Source organism: Cladophialophora carrionii, assembly GCF_000365165.1.
Source record: "Cladophialophora carrionii CBS 160.54 unplaced genomic scaffold supercont1.6, whole genome shotgun sequence".
NCBI classification, from domain to species: Eukaryota; Fungi; Ascomycota; class Eurotiomycetes; order Chaetothyriales; family Herpotrichiellaceae; genus Cladophialophora; species Cladophialophora carrionii.
This window is the reverse complement of record NW_008481831.1, coordinates 1,745,525-1,763,036: the sequence shown is the minus strand read 5'-3', so window position 1 is coordinate 1,763,036 and position 17,512 is coordinate 1,745,525. Positions and strand designations below refer to the sequence as shown.

The following is a 17,512-nucleotide window of genomic DNA, read 5'->3' as shown; positions in this document are numbered from 1 at the left end:
TTCGCTGCCACTCCGCCAATCGGCGTCGAGCTTCTTTGCGGAGGAAACTCCAACCTGAAATTTTCCCCGACTCTTCAACTTTTTTAGGATCGAAAAGCGGTCGATTGATAGATATCCTCTCCCTTCTACAGAAGGCTACCCCTCCACCACGGCCGGCTGGAGACAGAATCCAGCAAGATGGCGAAGAAAAGCAAATTGCTCGCGGCGCTAGACGCACATCAGGGCCGTGACTACCAGGCCGAGAAAAGAAAAGCACAAGTGAAAGCGGCCGAGAAACGGAAGAGGCAGAAACTAGACACTCCACAGCGAGCTGAGAACGAAGACGATATGATAGAGAACAACGAACAGGCATCACACACGGCAGAGGAGACGCACCAGCCTGCCGCATCAACAGAGAAGGACGACTTCGCCGACTTTGACGGAGACGAGAATGCGGCTGTGGACGACAAAGCCAGCACCACAATCCCACAACCTGTCCAATCCGCCGACGCGGCCGCCTCCGCGTCTGAAGCAGAAGACGAATCCGACGTCCCTGTATCAGACCTCGGCGACTCCGACCTCGAAGACGCAATCCCCTACCAAAAGATGACCATCAACAACGGTCCCGCGCTGGTCGCCTCGAGGACCCGCATCGCCGTCGTGAAGAATCCGAAAACCACACCCTTCCACCACCATAATTCCCTCATCTCCTCCCTGGGACCCGCGAGCGAATCCATACCCGACCCCAACGACGATCTGACCCGCGAACTCGAGTTCTACCGCATCGCCCGCACGGCGGTGCTCTCGGCCCGCGATCTCCTCGAGTCCGAAGGTATCCCCTTCTCCCGACCGGCCGACTATTTCGCCGAGATGGTCAAAACGGACGAGCACATGGGACGGGTCAAGCAGAAGATGTACGACGAGGCAGCGGGCAAGAAGGCCGCGGAGGAGGCGCGGAAGTTGCGCGACGCCCGCAAGTTCGGCAAGGCCGTGCAAGTCGCCAAAGAGCAGGAACGGGCCAAGGAGAAGAAAACCACGCTGGACAGGATCAAGGAGTTGAAGAGGAGTGCGTTGGAACCCCTTTCCCTTCCCTTCCCTTGCCCCAATGTTGCATTGTGTCCCTGCATGGCGCAGTTAGCGGGAATGTGTGACTGGCTGTTAGCTAACGTGACGACATAGAACGGAGAGGTGCCGACACCGGGAAAGTCGCCGAGGGGAATGTGGACGACGATCTCTTCCAGACGGTCGACGTCGAGAAGGCCGGCGCGAAGGACCGCTCCGGTCGCGAACGGGGACCCGGTTTCAATGCGAAGAGGCAGAAGCGCGATCAAAAGTACGGATTTGGAGGCAAGAAGCGGCATTCGAAGAGCGGTGACGCCGCTAGCAGTTCGGACATGCGTGGCTTCTCGGCGGCGAGGATGAAAGGAAAAGGAGGCAAGGTGAAAGCGAAGAGACCGGGCAAGAGCAGGAGGTCGGCCGCCCGGTGAGCCCATCCCCAGCGAGAGAATTGGATGGAAGTGATGAAGATATACGGAGTATTGGTTCCGCCTCTGCTTCTTCTAGCACACAGACAAGAGGGCGAAACCGCTATCAAAGCACATGGGGGTATCATAATCATACAGATGCATCCTTCCTCCCTTCCTTCATGCCAGGATCTTGAATCTCGGACTCGGCCGTCCAGTCCCCAACGCCATCGTCAACGCTCCGAGTATAACACACTAGACCACCCACTGGCCCAGGAACTCCTTAAGATGGCCCGTCTGGTTCTGCCGACCGACTCGCTTGGCCTCTTGGGCCACCAGGTCGAGCATTTCTTGCGCCTCTGGCCCAGGCGGCAACTCCGGCAATGCATACGGGTCGAAATGCCCGTTGAGCTGTCGACTCGGACTGTCTTCGCGACTCGCCTCCGAGTCCAGCGTGGCTTCCCTGACCCTCGCGGAAAGCGCAGCAGCACCTTGACGTCGAGCGACGGGGGACGAGACCGCCACGTCCTCCATCTCTTCGTCTTCATCCTCATCCACCGTGCCTCTAGCACGTTTGTGTGACTTGCTGGCCCCACTGGGCCGCAGCACGGACTTCATCCGATGTCGTTGTTTCTCTCTGTTCCCCGGTTTACCCGGCGTCTTGATCGTCTCCTCGGCCACCTCGTCCGCGAGCGTGGCTTCCAATTCGTCGTAGATTCTCCGGGTGGACCAATTGAATTTCTTGCGCAATTTGGCCTCGTTCATAAGTTTCAGCAGCGGTCCTGCTGAGCGTTCGAAGGCCGCCACTGCGTCTGAATGGCTACCTTGAAACGTGGGGAGTTTTTCGAGTTCTGAGGCGGCTTGGTCGATGCCGCAGTGACGCATGTTGAAGTTGGCAGATTTACGGAGTATGTTGAGCATGTCCCAGATCGGTCTGGTCCAGTCAATCGGCTCAGGTTTGTCGTCCCCTAAACCACTGCTGGCTGTTTCGGAAGCGTCTGCGGATTCGTCTTCACTAGAGTCTTCGTCGGAGTCATCTGATGTTTTGGTTGCATCGATCCGCAATGCATGCTGCTCCTCTGACTCTCCCTCTTCCTCTTCTCCAGACGACGATGACGATGACGTTGACGTTGATGATGACTCGGACGACTCGGACGACTCCTCCAGACGTTGGTCTGCCTGATTCAGACGCGCTAGGGTGACTTTTAATTCTTCCAGCTCGTCGGCATATGTTTCGGCCAAGTGCTTCCAAAGATATGTTTGGGACCAGTCAATCTCTTCTCGCTCCTCTATCATCTGCCTGAGCAGAAACCGGTGGTGCTTGTGGATCGTCTCCATGGCTTCGTCGTCGTCGTCAATCCTGTAGTCGGTGTGCTTCTGGTAATCTGCGAGAAAGGGATCTATCTTGAAGCCGAACCGCTGTTGCTTCCGTGGCAGCTTCTTGTGCTGATCCACCATAAAGTAGAAGAGGTCGATAGCTTCGACCGTATCGTTATAGTGACTCAGGTAGCGGTCGGAGGGCGATATCTCGTACCAGCCTGCTTTTCCCGCAGCCCAGATGACTGGCTTGCCGTTGTCATCTTGTCCAAAACTGTAATTTGTAACATTGTCTATCTTTATTCTTGCGTGTGTGGGATCTTCTGTTAAAGCTAGATGCTCCTGCTCGTCGTCTAATGGCATTAATTCGCCTACAACGCACAAGGGTGTCTCGTCCGAAGCCTGGAGCAGATCTGCATATCGGCCTTTGCCCTGGTAGAAGATCTTTGCTTCTCGTAGCGCAAAGTCTGGCCATTCGTTGACATCGTCCGGGGGAGGATCGAGAGGTTTTAGAACACGTTCTTCCGGCAGAGTGCCCATTTCCGAAGGCAGAAAAGTGGCAGGCTCATGCTGCGGCCTGGCAGATGGCGCTCACTATCGTCGTCAGGGCAAATGCTCATCAATGCCCTGGGCTCATGTGGGATTGTCGGTGCCAAGTAAGCGTGAAAAGAATTCTATGTCAACCACAGATGGTGACGGCGTGGGCTTGGGTGAGTCGTAGAAGAAATACACCAGAGTCATTCTGCCAGAGTAATAAGACGAGAGGCTGGACGATGATGAAGGCAGACAAGTCGCGCCTACAGGCAAGCATCTTCGGGTCACGTGACGTTACTCCGCCGCATTATGATGCTCGAGTCTTTCCATCTTCCTTTAACTGTACCAGGTGCGCGTAACTGGGTCCCTACATCCGACTGCAGCTATTTGTCGTATCCTACTGGTGTATGAGGCCATCTTTGATTATCAGGATGGCACAGCCATCGGGGAAACTCCTCGAAGGCGTCTTCGGTGAGGCCGATTCCTCTCCCGAGACATTTCCCGTTTGCGCGTCCGATCCCTAACTGGCTTTCTGTCGTCCATTTAGCTGTCAGCAAACCGCCCAGCGTCTCTTCGGCCCAGGTTCTTCGCGAGCTCCAGCATAAGTTTGCAGAGTCTAAGACGTTTGCGCCATTACTTGAGCAGACCAAGAAAGCCAGAGAAGAGCAAGAGCGTCACCAGCCCAAACGTCGGAAAAGAACGAGCGATGATCAGATCTTCAAGATGGGTCACGGCGGCACCCTGGACCCTTTGGCAACAGGAGTCTTGATCGTCGGAATTGGCCGAGGCTCCAAATCTCTCCCCGACTTTCTGGGCTGTAAGAAGACCTACGAGACGGTGGTTCTCTTTGGCAAAAACACCGACACGTACGACATCATGGGCAAAGTTGTAGCGGAGGCTTCGACCGAGAACATCACCCGAGAGGTTGTCGAAGACAAGCTGACTCAGTTCAAAGGCAAGATGAAGCAGATTCCGCCCATTTACAGTGCTATCAAGGTCCAAGGTATGAAGCTGTACGAGTATGCGAGAAGTGGCAAGGAACTGCCCCGACAACTGGAAAGCCGGGATATCGAGATCTCCGAGTGTACGCTCCTTGACTACTATGCCCCTGGCGAGCATGATTACAGATGGCCCGCTGAGCAAGCAACCGACGAGGAAAAGGCTGTTGCGCAGAAGCTCATCGCCGGAGCAGAGTCGACCAAAAAGCTACTGGGTCAAGATGCAGAACCTACTAGGCCACGGACTCCTCCAAGTGAGAGGTACAAAGAGTTCCGGGATTCCAACAATCTCCCTCCTGACAAGAAGGCGGCAATGCACACTCACGACATTGGGACACTCGAGGAACAGCCGGCAAATGCACCGGCGGCCCGCATACGCCTGACCGTCAGTAGTGGCTTCTATGTTCGCTCATTCGCCTACGACCTTGGAACTGCTTGTGGCTCGTACGGGACGATGGCGGCCTTGGTCCGCAGCAAGCAAGGGCAATTCACCAACATTGAACCCACTCCAGAAGGATTTGTGCCTGCACTCACGTGGGAGGACTTGGGAGCCGGAGAGGATACCTGGGGGCCCAAAATCTCGAAGGTGCTTGAGGAATGGGTTGAGACGCACCCGCCGCCTTCGGCCCAGAATAGAATTGACGATCGTGATCGGTCGGACAGGGACTATCGCCACAAGCGGTCGAACCATGGCGGTGGATGGAGAGGAGGTGGTCGCAAGAGGTCGTGGAATGATGCAAAACAGTCGAGGCGGAACAGCTCGTCCCCGGAGTCTTGATGCCTCTGTACGAGGTACTTTTGTATCACAGTCACCCACGATTCCACTCAGTTGACGAGCCATGCATGACGCAGGCCAAGGAGCCATAATGCAAGGTACCGTGGACGCCGTGGCGCCTCACTAACAGTACCCAGTACGGAGTACCCAGTAGTGCTCGCTCGCCTCTTCCGCATTCTTTTCCCTCGCTTCCATCTCCACTTGTCTCGTGCCACAGGCAGAGGCAGTGCGGCTGGATTTCATCTTCACTTTGCTATTTGCCTCGTACCATGTCAACGTAATCTATAATACATTCTTTTCTTGACGCATTTGGACTACGTTGTTTTTATCAGCCGCACCCTCACTTCATCATGGGATCTCTGCCTACCGAAGGGCGACCCTTGTCGTTCTCTGCCATGAAGGCCAAAAAGGCTCCCCTCAAGATCGCTACCAAGATTGTGACGGTTGCCTCGACGCCCAAACCAATCGCTCGATCCTCGCCCTCCGCAGGCTCCGCTAGGCCGACGTCGGCCTCGCAGAAGGGGCTCAGCAACGGCCATTCCCGCACCGCGAGTATCCCTCGAAAATCAAGTACGCCCGTCTCGGTGCGGTCACGGCAGGGCAGCGGGGAGCCCATCGAGCGCATCAAGAACGCGCGACGGAACCAGAATAAGCGAGCCTCTCCCGCCGTCTCAACGCCCAGGTTGACCAGTTCCGACGAGGACACTGACGACGACGCCACCCAGCCTCGGAAGCGCATCCGCCTCGACGGCACGGACAGTATCGACCAGAACCGCAAAGTCAGAGATGTGCAGGCATTTTCTCAAGAGGAGGATGGCGGTTTCCACATGGTGCACGCCTACGACATTGCGAACAACAGTCTCGTCGAGCACGGCCACGACCAATACGCGGCCTTTTTCACAATCTTGAATACACACGAGGAGGAGTGCCCTACTATCGAGCTACAATACCCTACTTCACTGCAGACGGAAAGATACCAGTTGGTTAGGCCCAATGATCAGTCCGATTTCAAACCGTTGGACGAGATCGAAGCGAACATGAAAATCGTGGCGGAATACTATCTCGATAGCGCATCCGCCGAAAAGGTCACGAGCGAAGAGTACGGCTCCGGAATCGTACAGCAGTTGCGCCATCAGGCTCTCCTGGGTTTCAAAGGCCGCCCGAACGCTCAGGGAGCTCAGTCAAAGTACATCGACTTGGTCAACAAGTTCAACGCTTTGGTGGCGGAGAAGCGCAAGGACGGCACAATCGCCCAGAAACTGGATCAGATGCGCCGGGTCGATCTCAAATTGGTGGAACACATCATCAAGAATCAGATCTACGCTCGGACGGTGTCGCCTCGGGTCAACCTCGTGCGACAATACGAAGGCTTCTCGGACAATGTGTACGGCGAACTCCTGCCCAAGTTCCTGAGTCAGATATTCAAGGAGGCCAACCTCAAGTCCGATCAAGTTTTCATCGACCTCGGCTCCGGCGTCGGCAACTGCGTCCTCCAAGCCGCATTGGAAACAGGGTGCGAATCATGGGGCTGCGAAGTGATGAAGAATTGCGACACGCTTGCCCAACTCCAGGCCGCAGAGTTCCCGGCTCGGTGCCGTCTCTGGGGTATCAAACCTGGCGCCATCCACCTCGTGCACGGTGATTTCCTGGAGAACAAACAGATCCGCGAAGTCCTGAAGCGTGCCGACGTCATCCTGATCAACAACCAAGCTTTTACCTCGGAGCTGAATGACAAGTTGAAATACGTCTTCCTCGACCTGAAGGAAGGGTGTCAGATTGTGTCGCTCAAACCGTTCCGCAGTCCGACGCACCAGATCAAGGCCGCGAATGTCAACGACCCGATCAACGTGCTGCGGGTGGTGGAGAAGGAGCGGTGGAGTTCCATGGTCAGCTGGACCGATGATCCAGGCAAATGGTATCATCAGCACAAGGATTCCAGGGAGTTACAGGCTTTTATGGAGGGGCTCGCTGGAAGGGAGAAGTGTTAGGTGCTGATCGCTACAAAATCTGGCGCCAACAGACTTGACGGTGAAACGGATAGGTGACTAAGGACGACAAGATGTAGTACGGACGGCTGATCGAATCTTTGATGACTCGTGCTGGGCTTTGGGACTTTTGTGAACAGCATTGCGAAGGTGATGGGATGAGTGATGAGACTGCACAGCGCACGGCGTTGCCACTCCTATTGTAGACCTCCGTACTGGGGCAGCAGCATTCTGTGGCTTTTAGGATAGAAATGACATTCCAGACTCTGGTTTTAGCAGTCCGACATTGACACGAGTTCAAAGCCAACATTTGCCACTTTCTAGCATGCGATGCGACACGCTTCGCTCTCTGCTGAGTATACACCTGAATCTATATAGGCCTAACATGACTGCATTGTTAGTCCTGTTATATAGTAGAGATGGGTATGGTTAGGGCTCATGGTCGACTTACGGATATGTGTTAAGAGTGCGTGGCATCGATTCAGGCGCGGCTGCTGGCATTAACCTGCCAGGGGACGTGCTTCATTTTGCTTTTCTTGACAGATTGAGCGTCGACTGCTTTGCTGACGATTCTGCGAGGCAGGTAACGCCGGCTTGATTGGCTTTGCACGGGACGGACAAGCGGCAACAGGAGCGTCCCAACCACTGTGGCCCGTCGAAGATGAAGAACGAAATATCCAGCCTCTTTACTCTGACCGGGCACGGCGGCACTAAATGCGAGACGCGCTTCAAGCATTTCGCACTGCCATCTCAGCCAAATCTGCCCTCCTCATTCATCCTGTCGGCCTCTTTCCCCATGCGGGCCATCCAGCGATCCACCAATTCTTGGTTCTCCCTCTTCAGCTTTGCAGATTGCGCTTCCGCCATGTTGAGCTGAAGGTTCAGTGTGACGTTCTCGTCTTGAACATTCTCTATCAGTTTCGCTTTGCCGCGGAGTTCTTCCTCTCTGTCACGGACTTTGATTGTCAATTGGTTGACAGAAGCGCTGAGTTGCGTGATGCGTTTGTTGTCCACCTTGGTTTTGCTTTTTAATGACTCTAGGTCGCGGAGTGCGGTGTCCAGCCGCGTCTGCAGGTCTGCGCGCTCACTTTGGGCTTTCGACAAGTCCTGTCTTAACTGTACCAGCTGCGTGGCGCTTGAATTCGGCGACTCAGGCCGTGTGGCTGGCGAAGTGACTCTTCTTATGCCCCATCCTGGGGTCGTCACCGGTTCAGGCACAGCAGGAGGATCTTCTGACGTGGAGGACCTCTCTGCCAATCTGACCTTCTTTTCTAATTCGGCTCTCTCGTCTGCCAATTTTGTGCAGTAGTCGTAGAGGTCAAGGTTGGCTTTCTCTACCTGATCTCGGGCTTGCAAGGCAGCGAGGTATTGTTCTCTCCATGTCGCCATGCCTGGTCTAGACTGGTCATCTGCATTTCAGTGGTACCACGCTTTCCATGCAAATAAAAATCGTCCCAGACGAGGTGCGCCGCCGAAGGTAAAACGTGAAACATGTACAGAGGGTGTTGGACTCTTTGAGAACATGTGGACAAGCCTCCCAAACAAGCAAGGCGCCAAAACCCGGCTCCCGGCTCACCTTCCTTCTGCCGTCGGCCGCTGCCTGCCGACATCCCGATCGTTGGTGAGGCTGAAGCGGGAAAGTGGCTTGACTCGATTGACGTCTGTGGTGATGCATCCTGTGTCGCAAGATCTATCACCCATCAAACAGCACGACTGGCAAGCTTGCCGTTCCACGCCCCAGTACTCAGAGAGCAAGCCACTTGGTTTCACTTGCCAATCAACCATCGCCACCGTCTGCTGTTCTTGTATTTGTTCTGACAAGCTTCACACTGCGCGTGACCTCTTCCCGGACAGACTCCACCAGTCTCGCTGCCGCAGGCTAATCGAGCTGAAGGCAAGGGAGTGTCACCTGTAAGAGCATCTCGCAACATCCGCTCGACAGCGAAAGAGGAGAAGAACAGACTACACCAGCCATGGCGTCGAGGAAGAAGGTGTTACTGAAGGTGCGAATTGACCACCAATCGTAGCTTTATCGCAATCGCCATACAGCTAACAACTGGGCTGCGCAGGTGATCATCCTAGGCGACAGCGGCGTCGGCAAGACCAGCTTGATGAACCAATATGTACGAGCAGCCTCACTCACACTCCATAGAGCCCACCGTCCTAACGTCCCTCCCAGGTGAACAAGAAATTCTCCACCTCCTACAAAGCCACGATTGGCGCCGACTTCCTGACCAAAGAAGTGACTGTCGATGACCGCATCGTGACCCTCCAACTCTGGGACACCGCCGGCCAGGAGCGCTTCCAATCGCTCGGCGTGGCCTTCTACCGTGGCGCAGACTGCTGCGTGCTGGTCTACGACGTGAACAGCACAAAGTCCTTCGAAACCCTAGACAGCTGGCGTGATGAATTCCTCATCCAAGCCAGCCCGCGCGACCCGGAGAGTTTTCCGTTCGTAGTGCTGGGCAACAAGATCGACATGGGCGAGGATCGGAGGATGGTCAGCCAGAAGCGAGCGCAGCAGTATTGTCAGAGTCGGGGGCAGATGCCGTATTTTGAGACCAGTGCCAAGGAAAGCATCAATGTGGAGCAAGCGTTTGAGGTGATTGCCAGAAATGCCCTCGCGCAGGAAGAAAGCGAGGAGTATGGTGGCGACTTTTCAGATCCAATCAATATCAATCTGGATCAGGAGAGGGATGGTTGCGCTTGTTAGGAGAAGGAAGTGCAATGGCGAGTCTGGCTGTTGCGGTGGATGCTCTGATCTAGACAAGTCCGGTGTGACAACTCTACAAAGCAGCACTCCACTGTTACGAATCTGACGGACGCTCCACTTGGCAGACGATGCTGGAGAGAAAGGTGTGGAAACCGCCCACCGTTCTACCAGACACAGTTGGGATGGTGAAGAGGGGCACCCATGTCCAACTGCAGGTCCGACAGAAACAGAGGTCGTTTGTCTTTTTCTTCGGTTTTCATGTCCCAGGGCTGTTGGTTTGGGTTGGGTTTGTATTTTGTTCTGCGCGTTGGAACCGGGTTTGATTGGCGCAAAAGCGGCACAGCTAGCATGGAGCGTACAGACAGACCTTAAGACGTTATCAAAGAAGACCAAATTGACCACAAGATACAGAAGTGTGCTGCTTGGCGTACAGTTCCTCCAGGACGCCGTATGTCCACTACAGTAGGATGTCGTGTATCTCAGCCATGCTTCCCTACCATCCACGAAATGAATAGGTTGCTGTGCTCTCGTACTGGTAGTGCTTCAGACCAGATTATGAAGATCGTCTAGACACAAAAATGATACGCCGATGGTACTGTGTACGTCGGGAGGGACACTCTAGTTTCACGCTTCTACTGTACCTTTGCAGAACGCCATAGTGCGTCACGATTCGAGTACAGTATCTCCGTAAGGCGTCTGAGACAAAACTAACCAGGCACTTCAGGCACTCCGTACACAGAACTGTACAAGACAAAGATGGGTACTACGTACTCCACGTCAAGGCACTCGTTCCTGCGTGAGTACAAGTACAAGTACTGTACGAGTAGGCGGAGCTAGTTGTCACAAGGTGTCGAAGTGTCGCATTTTCATATAGTAGCATCTTGATCGGCTGTCTTCTGAAGAAATATCCTGTACACAGTCCACGACAGTGCACGGTAGACAGTACAAAGACTATTCTATTCTACGTATTGCACTCTTTGCCTACCTACCGAGGTACCTACGTCCTCGCTGTCTCAATGTGTACATTTAGTATACCTACCTAGGTACAAGTAGGCGTGATACGGAGTACCTTACCTTATTCTCTTCTACCTACTTACCTACCTACCTACCTAGGTACCTATAAGTAGGTACTCATACTGTACTCCGTACTGTACTGTACTACACTGTACTGCACTGTCACGAACGGACTCGGTCAATCCCCTTCCCGGCACAATTCAAAGAGACGTCGAGGCCAGGGAAGGCAGGCAGGTCAGGCTCCGTGGCTCGCTCATTAGCCTACGAGTACTCCGTACCATCTACAGTACAGTACTCCGTACAAGTGCGCTTTACTCTCGTCCTGTGTGGTCCGTAGTCCGCACTGCGCGAGGACGAGGACATACTACATACTAGCCATGTAGTGCTCTCTTCGTTCCGTCGGGTCTGCTATCGTTGGCCATGGGGTTCTACTGCACTCTGTACGGAGGACGGAAAGGCAGAAGCAAAGCAGAGCAAAGGCAGAAAGAAAAAGCAAATCCCCACAAAAACGAAGAGCACAATCAAAAAGTACCTGGTAATTTGGAATGTCGAATCTTCAACTTTTGGTCTTTCTTCTGTCTGCGGAGCTCGTGACACCGCTATTCGGTAAAAATAAAGGTGCTGCCGCCGCTGCTGCTCTGCTGCTCTTGCGAAGGACTCGGAACAAGTGTCGATTTTGGCAATCGCCTTTTTTTTTTCCGCTGGAAGAAAAGGATGGGGGATAGGGCAGGCTCAATGTGCGGACAGCAGAGCACATGGAACAAAAAACGATCTCCGCCCGCATCCCGGTACCGGTAGTCATGACAGTCGTGGACTTTCAAACAGAGCGCGCCGTGTCTCTCCCCGCTTGCTGCAAGCGAACCTGTGAGGGCAAGAATAATAGACCATCCGTCCGTAGCCATAGCTTCGCCTGTCCCTCGAACATCCCACTCGCAAAGGCGTTTATCCAGTCAAAGGTTTTCCCGGGGTGTAAAAGCACAGTAATGGTCTTCAGGCCCCGTCATGGGTCCAGGGCAATGACCAAGCACATGGAAATCGTCGAAAGCTGACGATGGGAGCTTCCTGGTACAGCGACTTTGTTTTTGATGATGATGATGGGTGCCCGCCAAGTTGAGGATAGCACGGAGCTAGCTCTCACTGATGTGACAGAATATAACCTCCCCGGCGCCAGATTACCAAGCCCAGATCTTGAGCTGAGAAACGAGCTCGTTAGCATGGTTGAATTGCGCACCATCTGCAAATTGCGACTTACCAGAGAATCCCAGGATCCAGTACATAAGCTGATCCCATCGTTGCTAACACCGAGGCAGCTGACACGGTTCTCGTGGCCGTTCAAGGAACCGACTTTATCGCCACGTAGCGTGTCCCAGACCTGGAAAATCAACATCAGTATCGAATCGAAAAGTCAGGCGGCTGAATACGGACCTTGCATTCGAAGTCATCATAACCGGCGAAGAGCAGTCGGCCGGAAACCGAGAAAGCGACAGACGTGATGCCGCAGAGGACTTGTTCATTCTGAGCACATTGTCAGCGCGAACCCTGTATTCGAGGTGTGGACCCGAACTCACCTGATACGACATCAGCTCCCGGTCTGCTCTGATGTCGAAAAGCTTGCACGAAGCGTCATCAGAACCGGTTCCAAAGGCGTTTCCATCCGGGAAGAATTGAATGGCGTTTATGTCAGACTCATGTCCCGCAAATGTTTGGACCGCCTTTCCGGTTCGCACATCCCATAACTTGGCAAAGGCGTCGCAGGCACCGCTGACAAAAATATTTGCATTGGTCGGGTTGATGCTGATGCTCATCACGTCGCCCAAGTGATCTGCAAATTCGGTCACTTTGGAGCCCGTCTCGATATCCCACATCATACAGGTCATGTCGCCAGATGAAGTGATGATTTTTCTGTCATTAACAAAGCGACAGCACGACAGGTAGCCGGAATGACCTGACAATTCGCGGGCAACGCGCGTGGGACCTTCCCGGGTGGAAAGATTGTAGATTGAGCAAATGTTGTCAAGACCACCGCAGGCGACATAGTTGCCGCTGGGAGCGTAGGCGCAGGTCATGACCCACGACGAGCGCAGGGGAATGGCATGGACTTTGTTGGTGGTATAGGCATCCCAGATAATGAGCTTGCCGTCTTGAGAGGCCGAGACCAAATGCCGGCGATCGGTCGACCAATGCATGGCGTAGATTTTGGCGAGATGGCCTTTGAGATTTCGTCGAGGCTTCATGCCTATCCGCGGCAAGGCTTCGGTGTTGTTGAGGGCGACTTGTCGCACTGGACGGAGGCATCTTGATTAGCAATCCGCTGGCGGCGGCGAGGGCTGCAATGACTGCGACACGAGGTGTCTCGCGACTTACAGCTGGTGTCTGCCAAATCATCCTTCTTGCGCTTGATTCTGTCCTTCAGACCTTCTGCTTCTCTTCTCGCAGCCGTGATCTTGGCCTGCATTTGCTCTCCCGTCAAGTCGTTCGACATGGTGCCGGGCTGAGGTCCTTTCCGGACCAAGACACGATGAAGCTCGCAACAACTCCAGCTGCGACGGATGGGGCCGTTCAAGGCGACGCGCACAAAGGAAGAAGTGAGTCCTTGATGTCGGGACCAGGTGGGCGATGATGGGGGCGCAGGAGCTCAAACGAGCCCGGTATCAGGGATAGGGTGGATAATTGCCGGGGGTGCCACAAAGCTTCAATGGGAGTTCCGAGTCGCGGGAAGTTGCAGAGGAGACGAGCGGGAAGGTGAGGACGAGTTCCCTCGGATGGATCGTAGAGGTGAGAGAGAACTGCTGGGTCGAGGAAAGGCAACGGCAGTCTGGAGGTCAGGACAACTGAGGGTCGGGTTGGTGGTGAGGTCGGGGGCACAGAATCGAGGAAGAGGTCCGGTTCTGGGTCGCTGGTCTGTGAACTCTTGGTGTCTGGGTCCCACTCCACTCAAACTTGTTTAACGAAGCGGGTTGGTCTGGGTGCTCCCCTGTCCTGCGCCTTTAACTAAATGTCCCAGAAGGGGTTGAGAGGCCCTAGGACGGGACCCAGGACGGTTACGAGCTGCCAGTGACAAAGGACACAAGCAAGACTTTTCCCTCTCCCACCTCACTGGCCGGCCAAACCACCACCCAACCTTGATCAGCTGGGTGGACGGGTCGGGGTCTACAGTTGTGATCTTCGCTGTCACGGTATGCACCGCGGGGCCAGCACCGTCGTGAACTAGGTTTGGTTCATGGTGAAGGGTGCAGCTCTCAGGAAACAGTACAGAATCGCTCCCAAAATAGGGAATGTGTCTGCAGTTGATCCCGAAATTCGTCGTCAAGCAGACATTCGCGCACGATACTGCCCTCGGCTGGGCTAGTCGCTGGCGCAACCTTCGTTCTCTCACCGCGTCCCAAGGATGTGATGGCTGAACCGCAGGCCTGCCGGGGGTCGAGAGCCGAGTGGCTCTTCAAGGCCAAACGAGGCGCGCCGGGCCTGCCCAAGCACTCGAGGTGCCAATCAGAGGCGTAGAAAGCCGACTTCAGTTCAGCGCAGGGTTGCGAAGCGAGAACAAGTCGCGCTGCAAGAGAAATTGGCCGGTCGCGTCTAAGACGGTGACTCCTCGCAGACACAAGCCTGGCTGCTACTGACTGTACGCCCGAGCCCCGTCTGCAGCTTCCGGCCGCGTGCATTTCATATCCGCGCTGCAGAAAGGGGTGCGCCTGTCAAACCCATTCCTTTTTCTCCAGCGCCGTCTCCATTGAGGGGCTTGCCTACTGGGTCCCTATCCTCCCACTTGCGCACAGGCAATTCATCCCCCGCAACCTTATCGGTGGCTGCGCCCGGATGTGCTGCTCGACCTTTGCAGAGGTACCCGGTCGATCGCTGGCAGCCTGTTCGCCGCATAACCTCTACTCGAGGAACATCACAGCCCATGGGCGACCAGCCAGCGCTGGTGATGCCGCAGACACGGCAGTCTGTAGAGGACGGAACAACGGTTGATCGGCAGTGTCGAGCCAGGAGGGTCATCAGCCGCTGATCATTTCCATTTTACTGCGAACCACACGTGGAATCGCTAATCTCCTCGATATACGGAGTTGCAACCAATTTCATGTCCTTTCCAGCAGCTGATGGCCGGCAAGGTTCGATATCTTGAGCGTGGCAGCAACCTTATAGCGAAACCACATGGTCTTCTTTCCATGCTATCTATCACGGAGGATTTCTCTTCGAGAACATCACCGAACATTTCAATTCTAGGGTTTCCACCGGGTGTCCAGGAGAGATTGTGCAACCCAAATTTCTTTCGGCCGAAAGTGCATTGTTGTTGTTGCTCTCGAGCACAGGACACAAGTGGATTCTTCACAAGTGGCTGTACGTGGTCCACCGTATTCGTGGCTGCGAAGACAAACTCCGCAAACACCACAAGCATTTCGTACTTGTCGCTTCTTTTCATGGCCGGCGTCAGCGTCAATCAACAGCAAGTGCAGAAAACCGTGACCTCTTTCGAACCCGTCCCACCAAACCTGACGGCTCAAAATGTTCTGGACGATAGGCTGCATCTATGGTGCTTCTTCCGTGATGCTCGGCGCTTTCGGAGCTCACGGGCTGAAGAAGCACATCTCAGATCCTGCAAGACTCGCAAATTGGTCTACAGCGGCCCAATATCAGGTAAACATGTCCAAAGCGTAGACTGAATCGCATCTGACGTCTCCGTTCTTGGACCACAGTTGATTCATAGTGGCGTACTACTCCTCTCGGCATCGATAGCGCCCAAGAACAAAGTCGCAGCAGCACTTTTCACCGCCGGGATGACCATGTTCAGCGGCAGCATCTACCTTCTCGTCCTAGATCCCCAACGATTCAAGGCTCTGGGTCCGGTGACTCCCATCGGCGGCTTGTGTCTGATTGCTGGATGGGGGGCTCTTGCTTTCAGCAGTCGAGGGAGAATCACCCTCCCATAGACCACAAAGCACGGATGATAACATGTACATTATGGTCTATATGTAACCTATGTCGCGACTCTCCCCTTCATCACGGCCCGGAGTGCATCATGCAGCCAGCCAGCATGGTGAATTCATGCCTTTGCGCTCAACTTCTTTTCCACCTCTAACAAGCTTCTCGCCGTATCCGCGACTGTCACTGCAAATGGCCGATAGGTTACGCCCAATATCTCTTGAGATGCGCGATTATCGATCTTGAAGAACCCTTCAGGTAGAGAATGCTCGCCAGGCTGACCCAGGGGAATCTTCTGATCCAGCTCTGGAAAATTCCCCCTCAAGATGTCGCAGATTTCTTGGTTCCTGTGACTGCCCGGTGTGACAAGGTACCGTCGATTACCCACCCCGGGAGCAAACGCAGCTTGATAGTGCGCGAATGCAAGGTCCTGCCGCAAAGATGTGAGTGAGTGGAAACCGTGGCTCGATCTGCAAAGACTAGCTTACCCGAACGTCGACGCTGATGTGCAACGTGTCCTCCGGCACCTGCGCCGTCTTCTCCGATGTCATGAGCTTCCACATCGGTGCGTTCGAGGTGTTCAGGTCACTCATCGAGTCAATACTGTGCCTCAGAGGCCCATATACCAGGGGCGGATTGAGGACGACGAGCTCGAAGCTCGGCTTGTGCGTCTTCATGAACTCCCAAGCTGCTTGTTCCGCGAATGTCTTGCTTGCCCAGTACCCAAACCTCAGATTCAACGTCGGGGCTTGCTCCTTCGTCACGGGATTCCAGACATCAGAAGAATATACCCTGCCGTTGCCCTGGAGATCTAACGGATTTCCAATTGCCGCAAAGCTGCTCGTGATGACCAATCTTTTCAACCCCGGCGCATGTTTCGCTGCCGACTCCAGAATTTCGGTGGTGCCCCGGACGGCAGGCTCGATAAAGTCGGAAATGGTCTTGGCTGTGGAAAAGTCAAAGGGCGAAGCTGCGTGTATGATTGCATCGAGGGGTTGAGCATCCTTGATGCATTGATCGAACGCGCCCGGAGCTGTAATGTCCGGCACAATTGAGAGGTCGAGCTGGGTCTTGTCGAAGGCAGGAAAGTCTTGCCTGACTTTGTGTGCTTTTGTTTCGGATCGCACGACGGCCTGGACGAAGATAGATTTCTCAAGGAAGAAGGACAAGATATGGCTGCCAATGAAGCCATTCCCTCCAGTCAGCAATACGCGTGGTTGGGCCATATCAAATTGTCGGTTGCGGAGTATTTAAACCTGCTCTGAGCCCTTCGGTATTTTCTTTCCAAGAAGGTGTTTACAATGAGAAATGTCCACTCTCCCCTGACATCCTCCGTCGCCTTTATACCCACCGAGCCACGCTCCCAACAAGACGTCACACCTGCAACATCAAAATGAATGCGGACTTCTGGATTCTTTTTCTTCGAATGAAGCATATCGACGTGAATTGCACATCCGATTCTGGAAAGCACCTCGACCGCCGGTAGGAGTCCGCCAATGGCAAGGCTGAATTCACCTCGAAGGCGGCCGCACTGATTTGTAGCATTATGTAAATGTGTCGACATCGACCTCGTGAAACAAGTGAACCGAGAGAGCTGGTCGTCAAGGTGAACCACAGGCCGCAGTATTTCTACAGCGCGGTCCCTTTCGAGCCTAGGTGATTGTTGTCGCGCCCTCCACCTGCAGCCTTGCGGACGCCTGCGAAGTCCGCCGGCTCCACATGCGGCCGCGTAATTGAAGACGAAGATAGGTCGAGTGGTGCAGTCGACCAGGCACGGAGCGATGCATTGACTTGGCGCGCTGAGATGTTCT

General features: G+C 54.4%; 9 protein-coding genes across 9 annotated transcripts; 5 read left to right on the top strand and 4 right to left on the bottom strand.

Moving 5' to 3' along the window:
- Window positions 1-177: 177 nt before the first annotated feature.
- G647_07601 (uncharacterized protein) lies at window positions 178-1,466 on the top strand (the record flags this gene model as incomplete). The annotated part of the gene is made up of 2 exons (XM_008731915.1): window positions 178-1,045; window positions 1,159-1,466. 2 exons carry the CDS (start codon window positions 178-180, stop codon window positions 1,464-1,466), a joined length of 1,176 nt encoding a protein of 391 aa, XP_008730137.1.
- Window positions 1,467-1,697: 231 nt separating this feature from the next.
- On the bottom strand, window positions 1,698-3,299 carry G647_07600 (uncharacterized protein; the record flags this gene model as incomplete). Its single annotated transcript, XM_008731914.1, has 1 exon — window positions 1,698-3,299. The coding sequence occupies one exon, from the start codon at window positions 3,297-3,299 to the stop codon at window positions 1,698-1,700; it is 1,602 nt and encodes a 533-aa protein (XP_008730136.1).
- A 425-nt stretch (window positions 3,300-3,724) lies between these two features.
- Window positions 3,725-5,069, top strand: G647_07599 (tRNA pseudouridine(55) synthase; the record flags this gene model as incomplete). Its single annotated transcript, XM_008731913.1, has 2 exons — window positions 3,725-3,764; window positions 3,841-5,069. The coding sequence occupies 2 exons, from the start codon at window positions 3,725-3,727 to the stop codon at window positions 5,067-5,069; spliced, it is 1,269 nt and encodes a 422-aa protein (XP_008730135.1).
- A 347-nt stretch (window positions 5,070-5,416) lies between these two features.
- On the top strand, window positions 5,417-7,054 carry G647_07598 (uncharacterized protein; the record flags this gene model as incomplete). The annotated part of the gene is made up of 1 exon (XM_008731912.1): window positions 5,417-7,054. One exon carries the CDS (start codon window positions 5,417-5,419, stop codon window positions 7,052-7,054), a length of 1,638 nt encoding a protein of 545 aa, XP_008730134.1.
- Window positions 7,055-7,801: 747 nt separating this feature from the next.
- On the bottom strand, window positions 7,802-8,440 carry G647_07597 (uncharacterized protein; the record flags this gene model as incomplete). The annotated part of the gene is made up of 1 exon (XM_008731911.1): window positions 7,802-8,440. The coding sequence occupies one exon, from the start codon at window positions 8,438-8,440 to the stop codon at window positions 7,802-7,804; it is 639 nt and encodes a 212-aa protein (XP_008730133.1).
- A 584-nt stretch (window positions 8,441-9,024) lies between these two features.
- G647_07596 (uncharacterized protein) lies at window positions 9,025-9,764 on the top strand (the record flags this gene model as incomplete). The annotated part of the gene is made up of 3 exons (XM_008731910.1): window positions 9,025-9,054; window positions 9,121-9,174; window positions 9,231-9,764. The coding sequence occupies 3 exons, from the start codon at window positions 9,025-9,027 to the stop codon at window positions 9,762-9,764; spliced, it is 618 nt and encodes a 205-aa protein (XP_008730132.1).
- Window positions 9,765-11,950: 2,186 nt separating this feature from the next.
- On the bottom strand, window positions 11,951-13,260 carry G647_07595 (guanine nucleotide-binding protein subunit beta; the record flags this gene model as incomplete). The annotated part of the gene is made up of 5 exons (XM_008731909.1): window positions 11,951-11,971; window positions 12,031-12,150; window positions 12,204-12,293; window positions 12,347-13,059; window positions 13,143-13,260. The coding sequence occupies 5 exons, from the start codon at window positions 13,258-13,260 to the stop codon at window positions 11,951-11,953; spliced, it is 1,062 nt and encodes a 353-aa protein (XP_008730131.1).
- A 2,024-nt stretch (window positions 13,261-15,284) lies between these two features.
- On the top strand, window positions 15,285-15,709 carry G647_07594 (uncharacterized protein; the record flags this gene model as incomplete). Its single annotated transcript, XM_008731908.1, has 2 exons — window positions 15,285-15,416; window positions 15,476-15,709. 2 exons carry the CDS (start codon window positions 15,285-15,287, stop codon window positions 15,707-15,709), a joined length of 366 nt encoding a protein of 121 aa, XP_008730130.1.
- A 113-nt stretch (window positions 15,710-15,822) lies between these two features.
- Window positions 15,823-16,927, bottom strand: G647_07593 (uncharacterized protein; the record flags this gene model as incomplete). The annotated part of the gene is made up of 2 exons (XM_008731907.1): window positions 15,823-16,131; window positions 16,190-16,927. 2 exons carry the CDS (start codon window positions 16,925-16,927, stop codon window positions 15,823-15,825), a joined length of 1,047 nt encoding a protein of 348 aa, XP_008730129.1.
- Window positions 16,928-17,512: the final 585 nt, after the last annotated feature.